The sequence below is a fragment of the Drosophila novamexicana genome, unplaced genomic scaffold, assembly GCF_003285875.2.
Source record: "Drosophila novamexicana strain 15010-1031.04,08,12 unplaced genomic scaffold, DnovRS2.1 tig00000193-arrow-pilon, whole genome shotgun sequence".
Classification (NCBI taxonomy): domain Eukaryota; kingdom Metazoa; phylum Arthropoda; class Insecta; order Diptera; family Drosophilidae; genus Drosophila; species Drosophila novamexicana.
The window spans coordinates 7,507,409-7,520,987 of NW_020824787.1; the positions used below are offsets into that span (position 1 = coordinate 7,507,409).

Genomic DNA, 13,579 nt, shown 5'->3' on the forward strand with positions numbered 1-13,579 from the left:
TACACATTGTAAAGCCAACAACAGTTCTGCTAATTGCATAACAGCGCGCGCCACATTTAAAAGTAAAGTCAAATGTCTACCAATTATAAATATTTCATTTATTTTAATTACGCATTTGTATTACACATTCATTATTAGAATTCACTTAATGTTCAACTTCGTTTTAAAAGTAATGCGGGAACGTAAAAAAAGGTTGTTTATGCATAGGCTGCTTTAAGAAGAGAACATTCATATCATGAAAAAAACGCAACTGTTTTCGCATTTTTCTCATACAAAAGGTATTGTTTTTGTTTTTTTTTATTATTTCGTTGGTTATTGTTGTTGATTATACATTAATATATAGTTTATATATCATAAATTGAGTACATATCGAAGCGTTTTTATCAATTGTATTGATTTTTGCATGTAGTTTTTATCTCTGCTTGTAATAGATTCAAAGTTTCAAGTGTCGCGATTTTGTGGGAGCTGTTCGTGTTGTTTGCTTTTATGGTAATGCATGAATTATATATATATATATATATTTAGATTCACATATATGTTGATTTATAGTAGCCATGGTTAAGTTATAGACACATTTGTAACGGCATGTCAATTTAAATTTAAGCTATTCTCAGCGCTCTTTGCAAATAAATGTGAAAAAACGAGTTCGCAGCTGATGCAAAAAATTTGCCTAAAAATTCAAATACATTTAAATTTCCCAACCCAACCCAATAAATTTCATTTAAACCATTTTCTTTTTTTGCGGCCAAAAATCTGCGCACATCTCTTCAGCTTCAACTTCATCTAAATATAACTTGACGTTAGACAAAATATGCATTTCATTTTATATTAGTTTCTATAATATAGATTTATTTCTATAATATAGATTATGTATATATATATATATTTATATATATTTATGTTTTATTAATGCCTAAAGTGTGTTTATATTGTTTATGTTGTGTAAATGAAACGAAAAAGTTTGTGTTTTGTTTTACTTTGTATTGGTTTTTTATTGAGATTTTTTTGTTTTTTTTTTTTTTATTTTTAATTTTTATATATAAGCATTTCTTATGTATTTTTCTGTTTGACATTTATTATATAGATAGAAAATGCGAACTTATATAAAATTGTTATTTATGTTGAGAAGTGTCCAACTCGCAACTTCACACAATGTTAATAAATTAAAATTAATGTTAAATTATATCATATATATATATACTTTTTATTTTATATCCTTTTTTTTTTATTCTTTAAGCAAAGCATACGAAAACGACAGGCAAATACAATTCTTATGGCATTTCTATTGAACTTTTTCCTTTCGAAAATGCGCTGCAAATCAGTAAAAAACACATTTCGATTCATATTTTATATATGTTATGAAAAGCTTGACAATTAAACAATTCTTTTATTTGTATCAAATTAAAAGTGAAAAAAAAATCTAAAAAATCAACAGACTTTCACATTAACAATTTAAAAATAAAAAAAATTATGAAATTTCGTAGAATTATAAAAAAAAAAAACAACATGATTTTCAATTATGGAGTATTACAATAATTTAAGTATATATGATTTGTTAGATCTTATTGTAGTTGGTTTCTTTTGTTTTTTGTTTTTTGTTTTTGTTTTGCGTTTTGTTAGTTGTAAATTTGCTTTACTAAATGTATTTCTTATTAATTTGCAGTATGCATTCGCTTCATATTTTTGCTTTTCTTGTAGTGTAGTGTAGAGTTTTGAGTTTTAAATGTTTTGCTTGGCGCTGTAGTTGTTCTTTTTGTTGTTGTTGTTGCTGCTGTGGTTCTTCCTCTTTGTTGCCTGCGCGTTTTGCTCAGCAAAAATGTTCTTTAAGATTTTTAAATTTTTTTTTGTTTTTTTTTCTTTTTCTCTTTTAGTTAATACTTGAAATTTTTGAAGCAAATCTGTTGTTGCTTAAATGTTGCTTGCTCAAATATATGTTTGTAGTTGTTGTTGTTGTTGTCGTATGCTGAGTGTGTTTCTGTGTGTGTGTGTGTGTGTGTGTTGCAGCCGCCGCTGTGCGCTTTATTGAGAACGCTCCACGTGCCCCAGCAGCAACGGCAATTCCTTGCAGCATCGGCTCTAGCCCGACGAGGCAATGGGACTCTGCTGTTGTCCATCCATGTCCTGGGTCTGAGCCTTGTTCTGGCGCACAACCTCAGCGCGACGTTCCTGCAAAAGGGGAATCGTTTAATTAATTGGAAAATTGCATTTCTCAGTGCCTGTGCGTGTGTGGGTGTGTGTGCAACTGCTACAAATGAACGGCAGGCAAACGGAACAGGCAAGCGAGAAGCTAATATATATACAGATATATATATATTATATATATTTATATAGGACCTACAAGTTGTTGAGCTTTCTCAATTTTCTTGAGCAACTCCTTTTCGCGATTCTGCTCGGCGGTGTACAATTTGTTTTCAATAATGCGCGCTTTCTCCTCGAGCTTTTGATTTTCCAATTGATTGTTCTGGGTTTTGATTTCAGCAATTTTGATTGTGTTCTAAATGAAATTTAAGAAAAACGAAACAAATAAGAATACCATAAATTATATCGATGGATGAAACGCAAAATCTTTACTTAGTACACACACAGAGATACATGAATGGAATCAAGGAGCGTACGTGTTATTATCAATTCCATATTTCTTATATTAACTCAATAATTTAAAATATTATCATATTAATTGAGATCAATAATTAGAAAAGAAATATTAAATTTGAGTGCTTAAAAAATTCAAAATTAAATGAAAGGAAGAATAAAATGCTTACTTATGTAATATAAATTTAAATTATTACAAAAAAATATGATTAATTCTCTTATCAAAAATTGAATTTTCTTTAAAAAAAGGCAAATAACTAGTAAAAGAAAATTAAAAATAAAATACTCGAATAAATGAAAATTAAATAATTATTAAAATTTATTATCTGACTTGTAATTATTACTAAATCTACTTGGCTCTAGTATGTTTACTAAAAAATAAATAAAAAAATAAATATTAATAGTATTTCTTTAAAGAATTATGTTGTGTTATACAAAAAATACGTGTTAATTATGTGGTCCATTAAATCAAAAAGTTTAATTAGTTAAACAAAACTAAAAACCTATATATTTTTGATTATTTGTCTTTTTCTCATATTAAAATAAATAAATAATATTATATAAAATATATATTAAAATTTAAGTTTATTTTTTGTGTTTTCATAAAGAATTATATTTTGTTATAATAAAAAAATACGTGTTCATTTTGTTGTCGATTAAATGAAAACATAAATTAAACGCCAAAAAAAAATTGTTTGTATTATTTTAGAGTAATGAATTATATATTATATAATTTATCCTCTTGACCGTAATACATGATATAAGGAATGGTGTAAATAAATTAATAAATATATTTAGAATATCATATAAAATGTTGTGTGTTAATGCATAATGTGCATTTAAATACTAGACTATTTTCTATGTGCGCAATTGTTAATTTGGAAACGAAACAAACAAGCTAAGCTACAATAAGGACAATAATATAAAATATCATTAATAATACTATTATATTTTATAATATTAATAATGCATTATAAATAATTTAATATGAATTTAATATATTCATTTAACTCACATGCTCCTTGAGACGATTCAACATTTTCTTAATATTCTCATCGCGCAAGGCCTGAGCAGTCTTCAATTTCTCCTCGATGGCCTTCTGCTCATTGGCCTTCTGCTGCTCCAGAGTCTCGCGCGTTTTCTCAATCTCCTGGGCATGAATCTGTGTTGGGGGCATACAAATAGATTGGTAACCTTTTAATTTATAGAGCCAGCATACGCACCTTTAGCTTTTCCTTCATGTCGCTGATAATGGCCTCGCGCTTCTCCACATGATTCTCCATTTTGGACTCGAGCTGCTCCTTGGTCTGAGTGATGAACTCGTTGGTAATCTCATCCTTTTTGCGTGTGGCCTCTTCGACCTTGGCCAGTTTAATCGAGATCTCGGCCATCTTGCGGGCCTCCAAGGACTGCAAGGAAAACAAATTATTGTCGATTAATCGATCGATCTTTATGTTCTCTAGTCTCAGTTCACACTCACAATGCGACGCTCCTCGGCGGCCTTTAGCTTCTGCTCAATCTCCTCGGCGCTGACATTTTTGCCAGGGGTGACGGGTCGCTTAGGCACGGCCACATTGGGTGCCGGCTCGGCCAAAATAACCTCATAGCTGAGCCCGCCGCGCGACTTCTCCTGGCAACGGATCTCAGTGGCTGCAAGGCAAATGAAAGTGAGAAACCCCGTTTAGTAATACAATATTTGTGCATTTTGCAAAGGGAGCTGCTGCTTTTGCTTATTGTTACTTATAAGAAGTATATATATATTTCAGGATAATTTAGCTGGGCACAAGACACCCCCAGGCTGCACACAACGTGACGTCATTCGCACAAAGTATTTACAGCAAAAAGAAAGAACTGACATTTCTGGGGGTGACAAAGATTCAAAGCCTCAGCAATAATTAAATTTCTAGAAGAAACATATATACATATATTTGTTTAGCAATATTTAACTTGCATTTTCTTAAGTTTTATGCTCAATTAGGAAATTAATTATTGAACGATTATTTTAATAGATATTTAGTATAGATTTTCAATAATTTAAACATATTAATATTCGTAAAATATAAAAAATATTAATATAATAATATGCAATACATTATTTTATAAATAAATTAAATTGTTTATTCATATTCAATAAAATATTTAACTTTTATATTTAATTTAATTTTTCTATTATATATATATTTATATATAACATATTTAATTATTATTATATTAATATAATGTAATGGTCAATCATTCTTTATAGGCACCTTATAGAAGATGATTAAGAGAAATTAGATGTAGACTAGATGCATCCAATGTAGACTAGAAGAGATAATTTTTAGACATCCCCGAAGGTCGCCATCTATAATCAATAAGAAACCAGGCAAATTCTTTCACCTTGGCCTTCGTTCGCACCTTTAACCAGTTGAGAATTATAAAAACAGCACAGCGAGCGAAATCAGAGTCAACTTCTTGTGTTTTTTAAGCTTAAGCTTAACGTAGGGCAATCATTTTTCTAGATTGTAGACGGAGCTTATTTAACATTTTAAATTAAATGTATTTATTTAATTAAACTTTCAACCATAATTATAGCCGGAAGTAGTATTATAATAGCCATGTTTAGATCGATTAAGCTGAATACATTTATACCAGATTTTCAACTAAACTAGTCACTAAATACACTTTAATTAAAAAAACCGGCAGCAGCTGCAGCATAAGCTGGGCAGCTGTTAAAAATCCTTAAAAATAATTAAGGTCCGTGCGCATATTTGCAATACATTAACAATTGCTGCCATCTTTGGCCTCGCCTAGCTGCTCTTGCGGCTTTTTGTTGCACATTTTAAGCGCAACTTTGATTAATGTGCAACGCGTTGCAATGTTGCATTCGCCAAAGCCCATTTTCGCGCTTTTCATGTGACCATTTATCATATACATATACATATACATATACATATACATATATATATATGTATATATACATAAAGTATACGAGCGTGGAATAGTGCCACGTAAACAATATGCAAAAATGTAAAGAAAATAAAGAAAAACATTTCTCTGCACAATTATGATATTAAATGCAACGGAAAATGCATTTACACAGCTGTGCATTAAATGGAAATGCCACAAGAGTTCCCCAGAATGTTGACTACTTCAATTACAAATATGGTTAAAACAAATTCCAAGGTGTAGAGCTCTTTGATAATGAAATTCTTGAGTGCAGAACTGTTTTATAAACAAATGAAATTTCAGATATGCCATCCAAAGAATTTTTCAAATTTACCTAGAACAGCTTTAGGGACTAAGATAGAGATAGATAAGCTATTGGAAACTGCAAATGGGAAGTTAAAGCCCAGAAATCTATATTTTATTCTTGAAAATTTCCAAAACCTAAAAAAGAAGGTACACACAGGTTCCACACAGGTTAAATGGAGAGTTCCACAAGATTCTGATCCTGTTAAGTCCTTTAATTATAGATATGGTAAGAACAATGGTGTTATTTAAAATATTCCTGATAAAGATATCGACCTAAGGTTTAAATCGAAACAGGTTGTTTCGAGCTCTCAGTTCGCAGTTCGTGAACCCAGCCACACAGATTATCTTCAAGTCAGAAAACACACCCTATTATTTTGCCTGAAAAATGTGCGAATATCTGTGATTCCAATGCACGACGCAAAGCAATACAAAACACAGCCTGAAATTGCAAAGCTAAGCATAATAGAAACTACAATATGAGAGGCAGGAAGAAAAACAACCCCCAAACAAAAACTAAATATAGCTTGCAAGACGCTCAAATGAAGTGGAAAATTTGTTGGCAAAACACATTCAACGGGGATAGGGTATCCAATGCGGCGGGGTTGGGGCACTAACGGATATTGTGTAGGTGTCGAACAAATTGTCTCGTCTGTCCGACTGGCTAACATCTAACGCCGTTGACACATAATTTGCCATTATTAGTGAGTGTCAATCACAAACACGTTTGTGGTTTCGATTTTGATTTCGATTTGAGTTTTAGTTTTTTTTAGAGGCTTTGATTAATGTTGGGCCACGTGCGCATGTGGTTTGGGCGTGGGGCAAAGGTTGGAAGCAAAGCAGAAGGTGTGGACAACGCACAACTTAAGCTGCCCAAACGGTTTGCATTTGACTTGCAGATGCGCAAAAACCCTTTTTTTCGGGATTAAAAAGGAAATCGAAAGAGCACAATTACATTCGGGCTAACGAAGAGCGAATACCCTCACAAGCCTATCCTCAATTTGCGATATATGAATATCATTTATTATCAATTAGCTAGGTCTTCATTTTGTCATAAATTAATATCCTTTATTATCAAGTCCCCTTAGTCTAACGAAGAGCTAATACCCTTTTTTTACCGAAAGAAAATGTTCAGAATAGGTTGATTTAGCGTATATAAGAAGCTAAGCTTGGGTAGTTTAAAATACCTTTTTTATATAATGGCCTGCAGAGGCACGAATCTACGTGGATCCTTCATAGAGAGAAGCGAATCTGCTTGGCATTCTAACTAATGTAGATAATGTATGACATCGGCACTACTAGTGACAATGTCGTGATACCCTAGCCATAGAGCATCTAGAACATTACAGCCTTTTGACCATTCGGTCAGCTGTGTGTGTGTGTGTGTGTGGCAAGCAATTTGCCAAAGTGACTCTTGCGGCACTTACACTCCATTAGGCCGGAGCCGCAATCAGGCTGAGAGCCGAAGAGCCGTGCAAACTCACCTTTCTGCTGCTCTTTCATTTGCTCCAATATGTCGAGCAGCTGCGGCGCATCCGAGTGACCGCTATGCTTCTCGAGCACATGCAGCTGCAGCTCCTCGGCCGTAAAGCCGAGCTCATCGCAGAAGGCGCACTTGTAGCTCTGCGGCGCCTCACCGTTGACCATCTCCTCGCCGAGGAAATAGAGCTCAAAGAAATCTTGATTGTAGATAGCCTTCATGGGATGGTAATACTTATGCTTATCGTTCGGCACATTCTTGCCACCATCGTAGCAATCGCCGCAATAGGTCACCGACTCGCCGCAAACGATGCACTCGTAACGCCGACCCAGATTACCATGGGCCTTGCAGCCCAGACATTTGCTGATCTCTTGCGTGGCATTCGATTCGTTCGAAGACATTGCACTCAAATGGGTTTGGTTTTTGATGAAAGGGTTTATCAAACAAGAGTAGCAATAAAATAACTACTATAAAAACTCGGGGGGAAAACGGTTTGAAAACTTTGCCGTTTGCTTCTCACTGGTAGTTTGATAAGATTTTGATTTTTTTGTTCTATTTTTTTATTTTTATATTTTACGTTTACGTTCTTCAAGCTGGGCGAACAATGTTAACAATGAAAAGTAGAGTTGTGCCGCAAAGCTAACGTTATATTTGTGCAGCGCTGCCAACTTGATTTTTTAAGAAAAAAAAAGCAACACTTCAATTTGACAATTGTGTGAATCCGTTAAATATGAGGTATGTCAATCGGAAATCAATTTCGAGAATACCCCTGTGCTAAAAATCTCTGAAATTTAGACATTTACCTATGTACGTTTCTAAGGATAATTAAGAAAGTAAAAAATGGAACGTGTGAAGCAGTTATTGTGAAACATTTCTGAACTGGTTAGAGGAGGATATTCTGAGAAAGAAAAACTAAAGACTCTGAAATGTCAGCTTCTGAGGTTTCGAACCATTTGAGAGAATGAAGCTCTGAAGTGTTTGCAAGCTCAGAACCTTTTAAAACTAGCTCAAAGATATTTTGAGAAAGAAAAAACAATAGACACGGAAAGCTCAGAAGCAAAACAAGTCTACAGCCCCAAAACCAAAGACAATTTAACTAGTTTGTCGATACTTTGAGAACGGAAAACAATAGACATGAAAAATATGTCGGCTTCGACTGCTTTGAACCTTTATTGAACTGGTTCGTAGACGACATCCAGGCATCCAAGCAATCCAGAATTGAAATTAAACAGGAATTTTTAAAATTGCATAAACTTTGTTATGACAGCTTTATTATTAAGTATATTGTATATAAATCTATATTCCTTCATTTCCTTCATTTTATGGATCTTTAGTAGCCATAAACCTGATCAATTTCATTGACGAGCATGGCAATGGTTGAGTCGGAGGTCTCTGAGCCAGAATTATCGTCGTAATCGTCCTCATCCTCATCCTCCACTTCCTCGGCATCGCCCTCACCCTCGCCAGTTTCCTCCTCGTGCTCCTCCTCAGCATCACATTCGGATAACTCGTCGACTACGTTGACAGTGACAACTTTGGGCCCGCTCTCTGCTTTGGTTGCTGGCCCAACAATTGTTAGCTCATCCTCCTCGTCCCGCTCATCGGTGTCCGGATCCATGTCGGAGTCGACGCCGAGCACAGGATCGTGTGTCGCCTGCAAGATCATATCCGGTATTGCTGCAATCTTTGTGTTATTCTCCAGTTTTGTAATCGAAAACTCGGCCAACCATTTATTATAGAGATCGAGGTTCTTGTAGAAGCGCTCCATAATGCCGGCCGGAGAGTTGGCGCTGCTGCTGGGCTCGTCCAAAGGTTCCTTTTTGGGCTTGGGCTTGCGAAGGGCATTTGTCAATTTGGGAATTGCGGCTGGCTGCAGTGTGACCGGCATGAGCTGCTCATCGGCCAGCATGGAGCACAGCAGGGCCTCGATAAAGAGCACACGATGCGACTCTGGTGGCAGCTTACGTTGGGTCTTCTCCAGGGGCACAAACTTAAGGCATAGAAATTTGTGCAGATCCGATTTGTCAGCGCCTGCCTTATCCTTGCCCTGCTTGGTCTTGCTTTTGTCCTTATCCTTACCTTTATCCTTCTCCTGGTAACGTACTTCGCCTGGCGCCTCGCGCAATATATCCGCATAGCTGGTCAACAGACGTTCGGCCCGATGCTGCTGATGCTGCTGCTCCAATAGCGTTGAGGACTGGGCCAAATACGAGACCCAATCATCCTCGGCGGCACGTCTGGGCAATTGGTTATTCGGTTTGGGAAACAAGGTGCCCAGACGCACAGCTGGCGGCATGCTGCGTATGCGACTCACTTTCGGACTACGCATGCCTCGGGCATCCAACACACTCACATCGGGCCGCGCAGGCGGCGGCACCGGCTGCTGCTGAGAATGATGTGCCGCCTGCTGCTGCTGCTGTTGTCCCTGCTGCTGCTGCTGCTGGCCCTGCTCTTGGGGCCGCATCAGCACGTTCATGCAGTGGCTAGAGTAATATCTCGGATTTGTATTGCTCCAGCGCAGCTCCTCCAACACATTGAGCGCCTGCTGCTCCAAGAGAGCAGCACGACGCGCCTGTGTCATCCGCACCGCCTCACGAAAACTGACAGCCGGATCCAAGGCAGCGCGTTGCTGCGAGACCACGGGCAGCACAGGTCGCGGCAAGCTGGGCACATGTCTCAGAAAGGCAGATGCGGATGCAATGGCAGAACGCGAAATGGTGCCCGAACCTGACACCGAACCGGAACCCGAACTGCTGGCAGTCAGACGTCCAGTCGCCGCCGAAGCATCGGCAGCATAGCGTGTATAGAGTATGCTAAAGTATTCATCGAAATCCTTATGACCGCGATGCATATCGGATAAGTGCTTATAGAGCTGCATGCTGGTAAATCCATACAAATCGCAGAGGGCGCATTTATAGCTCTGCGGCACATTGGCCTCCACATAGGATTCGCCGCCAAAATAGAGCTCATATTCGGCGCGTGTATAGTGTGCCTCCATGGGATGAAAGTACTTGTGCTCCGGCGCCTCGGGCAATTGGCCAGAATCGTAGCAGCTGCCACAGAGCTGATAGCCAATGCACATCCAGCAGGCATAACGACGTCCAGCAAAAGCTGCCGTCTGACACTTGCAGCAGACATAGCCAAAATGACGCTCCGGCGGATGGGCAGACGATGGGGCCATGGCTAATAAGACGACAGAAAGCATTCCAGATTCAAAGTGGCTTCAAACAGGGCACAACACAAAAAGAAGCTAGCACAAGTTAAACGCAAGCAAATCACAAAATATATTGACAAATTATATATATGCATATATTGATATATATCTGTCTATGCTTTTGTATACATTGAACTCATCAAACAATTTGTTTATGCAATTTGAGCAAACAAAGCGAGACTTGCTAGACTTTAGGAAGAATTTTCAGTTTTGTGCTTGCCTTGATGTTCGCTTTTTTGTTTTTGTGCCCAGATAAATTTACCATTTACTTACGTGCAAATATTAATTTAATTTAGTTGAAAGCAACTAAATGAATTCTTTGTATATTTTTTATTTCCGTTCTTTTTTTTTCTTTCTCTCACTGACTTGCAACTTGAAGCAAGTGCTGCCACTCGCAACAGCCAAGCCCAAGAAAGCGCTCGTCGGTTTCCACAAAATCCACACGTTCCACAAGCGCCTTTTCGCGCTGCCAACTGACTCGAAGACGTGAATCTCACTGTTTAGTTTATTTTAATGAATTTTAAAGTTTGTTTTTCTTGTTTTCCACACAATTTTATTTAAAACTCACAGTGCACACAAGTCAATGAAAAATTGTTAACTAATGTCTGTCTGCTTTTGTCCTCCCAAGTTAAAATAAAAGCAAAGCCTACTGTTTACACATTTAGAAAACATATTTACCTAAATATGTTCAATTCAATGCTAAATAAGCAAATATATCGAAACAGTGAGAATTGAAATTTGGAAAAACTAATAATAATCCAGAATAAGAAACGGAAATGGTGGCAAAAGATTCAATCATAAAAACTTATTTTATTACATTATACAAAAATTATGTTTTGTAATAATAGTATTTTTTTTTTATTTATTATAATTCTTGTTATTTATGTGATACTTTTAATATATTATGATAATTTTTTCTATAAATTTGTATAGGAAAAAAACTCAAGGAGGCCCCAAGTTTCAAGTGACAATTCTCTAGCTTTTCTCTGAGTCTCTGAGTTTGATGATTTCATTTAGACGGACAGACAGACGGACTTGGCTAGTTCAACTCGACTGCTGATGCTGTTCAGGAATATATGTATATATACTATATGATTTTGGAAAAGCTTTTTTCGGCCTGTTACAAACATTTGCACAAAGTCTTTAGAACCTTATTAGCCATTTTCAATGCGCACTAATTACGTAAAGCTACTTCTTTTGCTTAAATTTCATTACTACGCACTGGATTTAGAAATATTTTAAACAGAGATCAGCTCAAGATGCTTTACAAGCTACAACATATCAAATGGAGCAAAATCCCCTAACGGGCTTATATACAAATGAGCATAAATATTAGGACATTAAGAATTAGAATTAAAATAAAAATTCGTTTTTATATTTATAATTTAATTGAAAGTAAAATAAAATATTTATCGATATTTATCATTTATGGAATGTGATGTTAGCATATTTTTGAATTTATGTTCGGTCTGCGGAAATACAATTGCTTATTTCGCCTAATAAACAATAACAAAAGCTTTAGGTGGGAAGGGTAAAGGTAACTAAACGAATAAATATTTTGCAATATAATCCATTCAAATTCGAAGCTAATTTAACTTAAAATTTCGCATTTAATAAATGTGTAGGCTACAAAAACATTAAAAAAAAGTATTTATTATTTAAACGACAATGTAAAAATATCTTCGGAACGCCGAAGATTTAATACCCTTGTAGACATTTGCCTTTTGCAGTTATGTGAGCATACTGAAGCTCGTAAATGCTGGTTTTGGCGGAAATATCTTGGAAAACAGAATATTTGCCATACAAGAAACTACTTATCGAACAATATGATATAGTAATCCGATCCGTCCGGTTCCGGCATATGTAATTGCCTGCAACAGAAAGACAAACCCTTACAAAGTTTCAAGAAGATGGATAGAGACTTTTTCTCATAGAAACAGACAAACAGACAGACGGATATGACTATATTAACTCGACTGTTGATGCTGATCTAATATAAATCAACTTTATGTGGTCGGAGATGTCTCCTTCTATGCGAATAGGTGAGCATGCATTCGAGTTACATTTAACTTATACAGAAACTCTGCTTCTTTTTCTCTATTATTTGCTCAGCACCTTGGTGAATAGATTCTTGAATAACTTCTGTGTTTGTCGTTCAATAGTTTGGAAAACAAATGTGTGTGGGTACCGAAAGGAGAGATTATCGAGGTACATTTAGCCAAAATTTGTCTCAGTGTAAGCTAAGCAAAATGTAACATTCCGATTATGAGCTTTTTGCTTTCCATTGTCTCTTTAATCGTTACGTTTAAACAAACATGTCGGACAGGCAGAAAGACGGACGGACACGCCTAGATCGTTTCGGCTATTGATGCTCGACAAAGAGATAGACATATCGAAAATAGTTAAATAAAAACTAAAATAAACTAAACTTTTTTAATGTCAATAAAAAACCAATTAATTCGGGAGAAAATTGCTTACCTTTTTTTATGATAGCTTTTTAATTTGATATCACATTTTTTTTTCTTCAAATTTGAACTTTTAGCACTTTCACGTTAGCTCTCATAATAAAGAACTTTCAAAAATGTTTCCTCTTTTTTTAGCATGTTCCATGCGTTGCTTAGACTACACTTCGAGCAGGTGTAGTTGCTGGCCAGTCATGCAAATATCCTGCCACGCCCACCGCCAACACACACACACACGCGCGCGCACACACATAGATATGGTGCAAAAGTAATGCTAAAAACTCTCGTTAACATAATAAGCCTTATTATAGAAATTTAAAGCAGCGTAAAATGCAGCTACATAAATACACACACGCGTCAGGTTGACCTCAATTAAAATAATTTCGCCCCTTTTTTTTTTATATTTTGTCAAGTGTTTTGCCCAACTTGCATTTGGTGTATATACAATTACATGTGTAGTATATACAGCCGAGTGTTGAAAAAGGGCCGTTGACATTTCACGCTTTTAATTAAAAATTGCGCTAGATGCGTAGAAAGAGAAGAAACAGCAACAGAATAGATCCAACAACAACAACAAAAACAACAACAATTTGTGCTAAA

General features: G+C 36.0%; 2 protein-coding genes across 4 annotated transcripts in view; both read right to left on the reverse strand.

Moving 5' to 3' along the window:
- Positions 1 to 1,517: 1,517 nt before the first annotated feature.
- The window catches only part of LOC115758484 (stathmin), an 82,112-nt gene continuing 70,050 nt past the window's right edge, over positions 1,518 to 13,579 (reverse strand). Inside the window, exons 1-6 of one of the 3 annotated variants that reach the window (XM_030699159.1) lie at positions 7,308 to 7,909; positions 4,073 to 4,242; positions 3,816 to 4,001; positions 3,608 to 3,754; positions 2,339 to 2,494; positions 1,518 to 2,166 (exon numbers count right to left, since the gene is read on the reverse strand). In XM_030699159.1, coding sequence (XP_030555019.1) covers positions 2,077 to 2,166; positions 2,339 to 2,494; positions 3,608 to 3,754; positions 3,816 to 4,001; positions 4,073 to 4,242; positions 7,308 to 7,704 — 1,146 coding nt within the window. In that variant the 5' untranslated portion in view covers positions 7,705 to 7,909 and the 3' untranslated portion in view covers positions 1,518 to 2,076. Of the gene's footprint in view, positions 2,167 to 2,338; positions 2,495 to 3,607; positions 3,755 to 3,815; positions 4,002 to 4,072; positions 4,243 to 7,307; positions 7,911 to 13,579 lie in introns of those variants that run through there. The other 2 variants (XM_030699161.1, XM_030699160.1) reach the window with 2 other exon arrangements.
- On the reverse strand, positions 8,572 to 11,094 carry LOC115758481. Its single transcript, XM_030699157.1, has 2 exons — positions 10,791 to 11,094; positions 8,572 to 10,486 (listed from the first exon to the last, which is right to left on the reverse strand). Exon 2 carries the CDS (start codon positions 10,482 to 10,484, stop codon positions 8,634 to 8,636), a length of 1,851 nt encoding a protein of 616 aa, XP_030555017.1. The 5' UTR covers positions 10,485 to 10,486; positions 10,791 to 11,094; the 3' UTR covers positions 8,572 to 8,633.

Bases quoted from the DNA above. Each gene is read 5' to 3' on its own strand.
- LOC115758481 (XM_030699157.1), bottom strand. From the start codon at position 10,484: ATGGCCCCATCGTCTGCCCATCCGCCGGAGCGTCATTTTGGCTATGTC.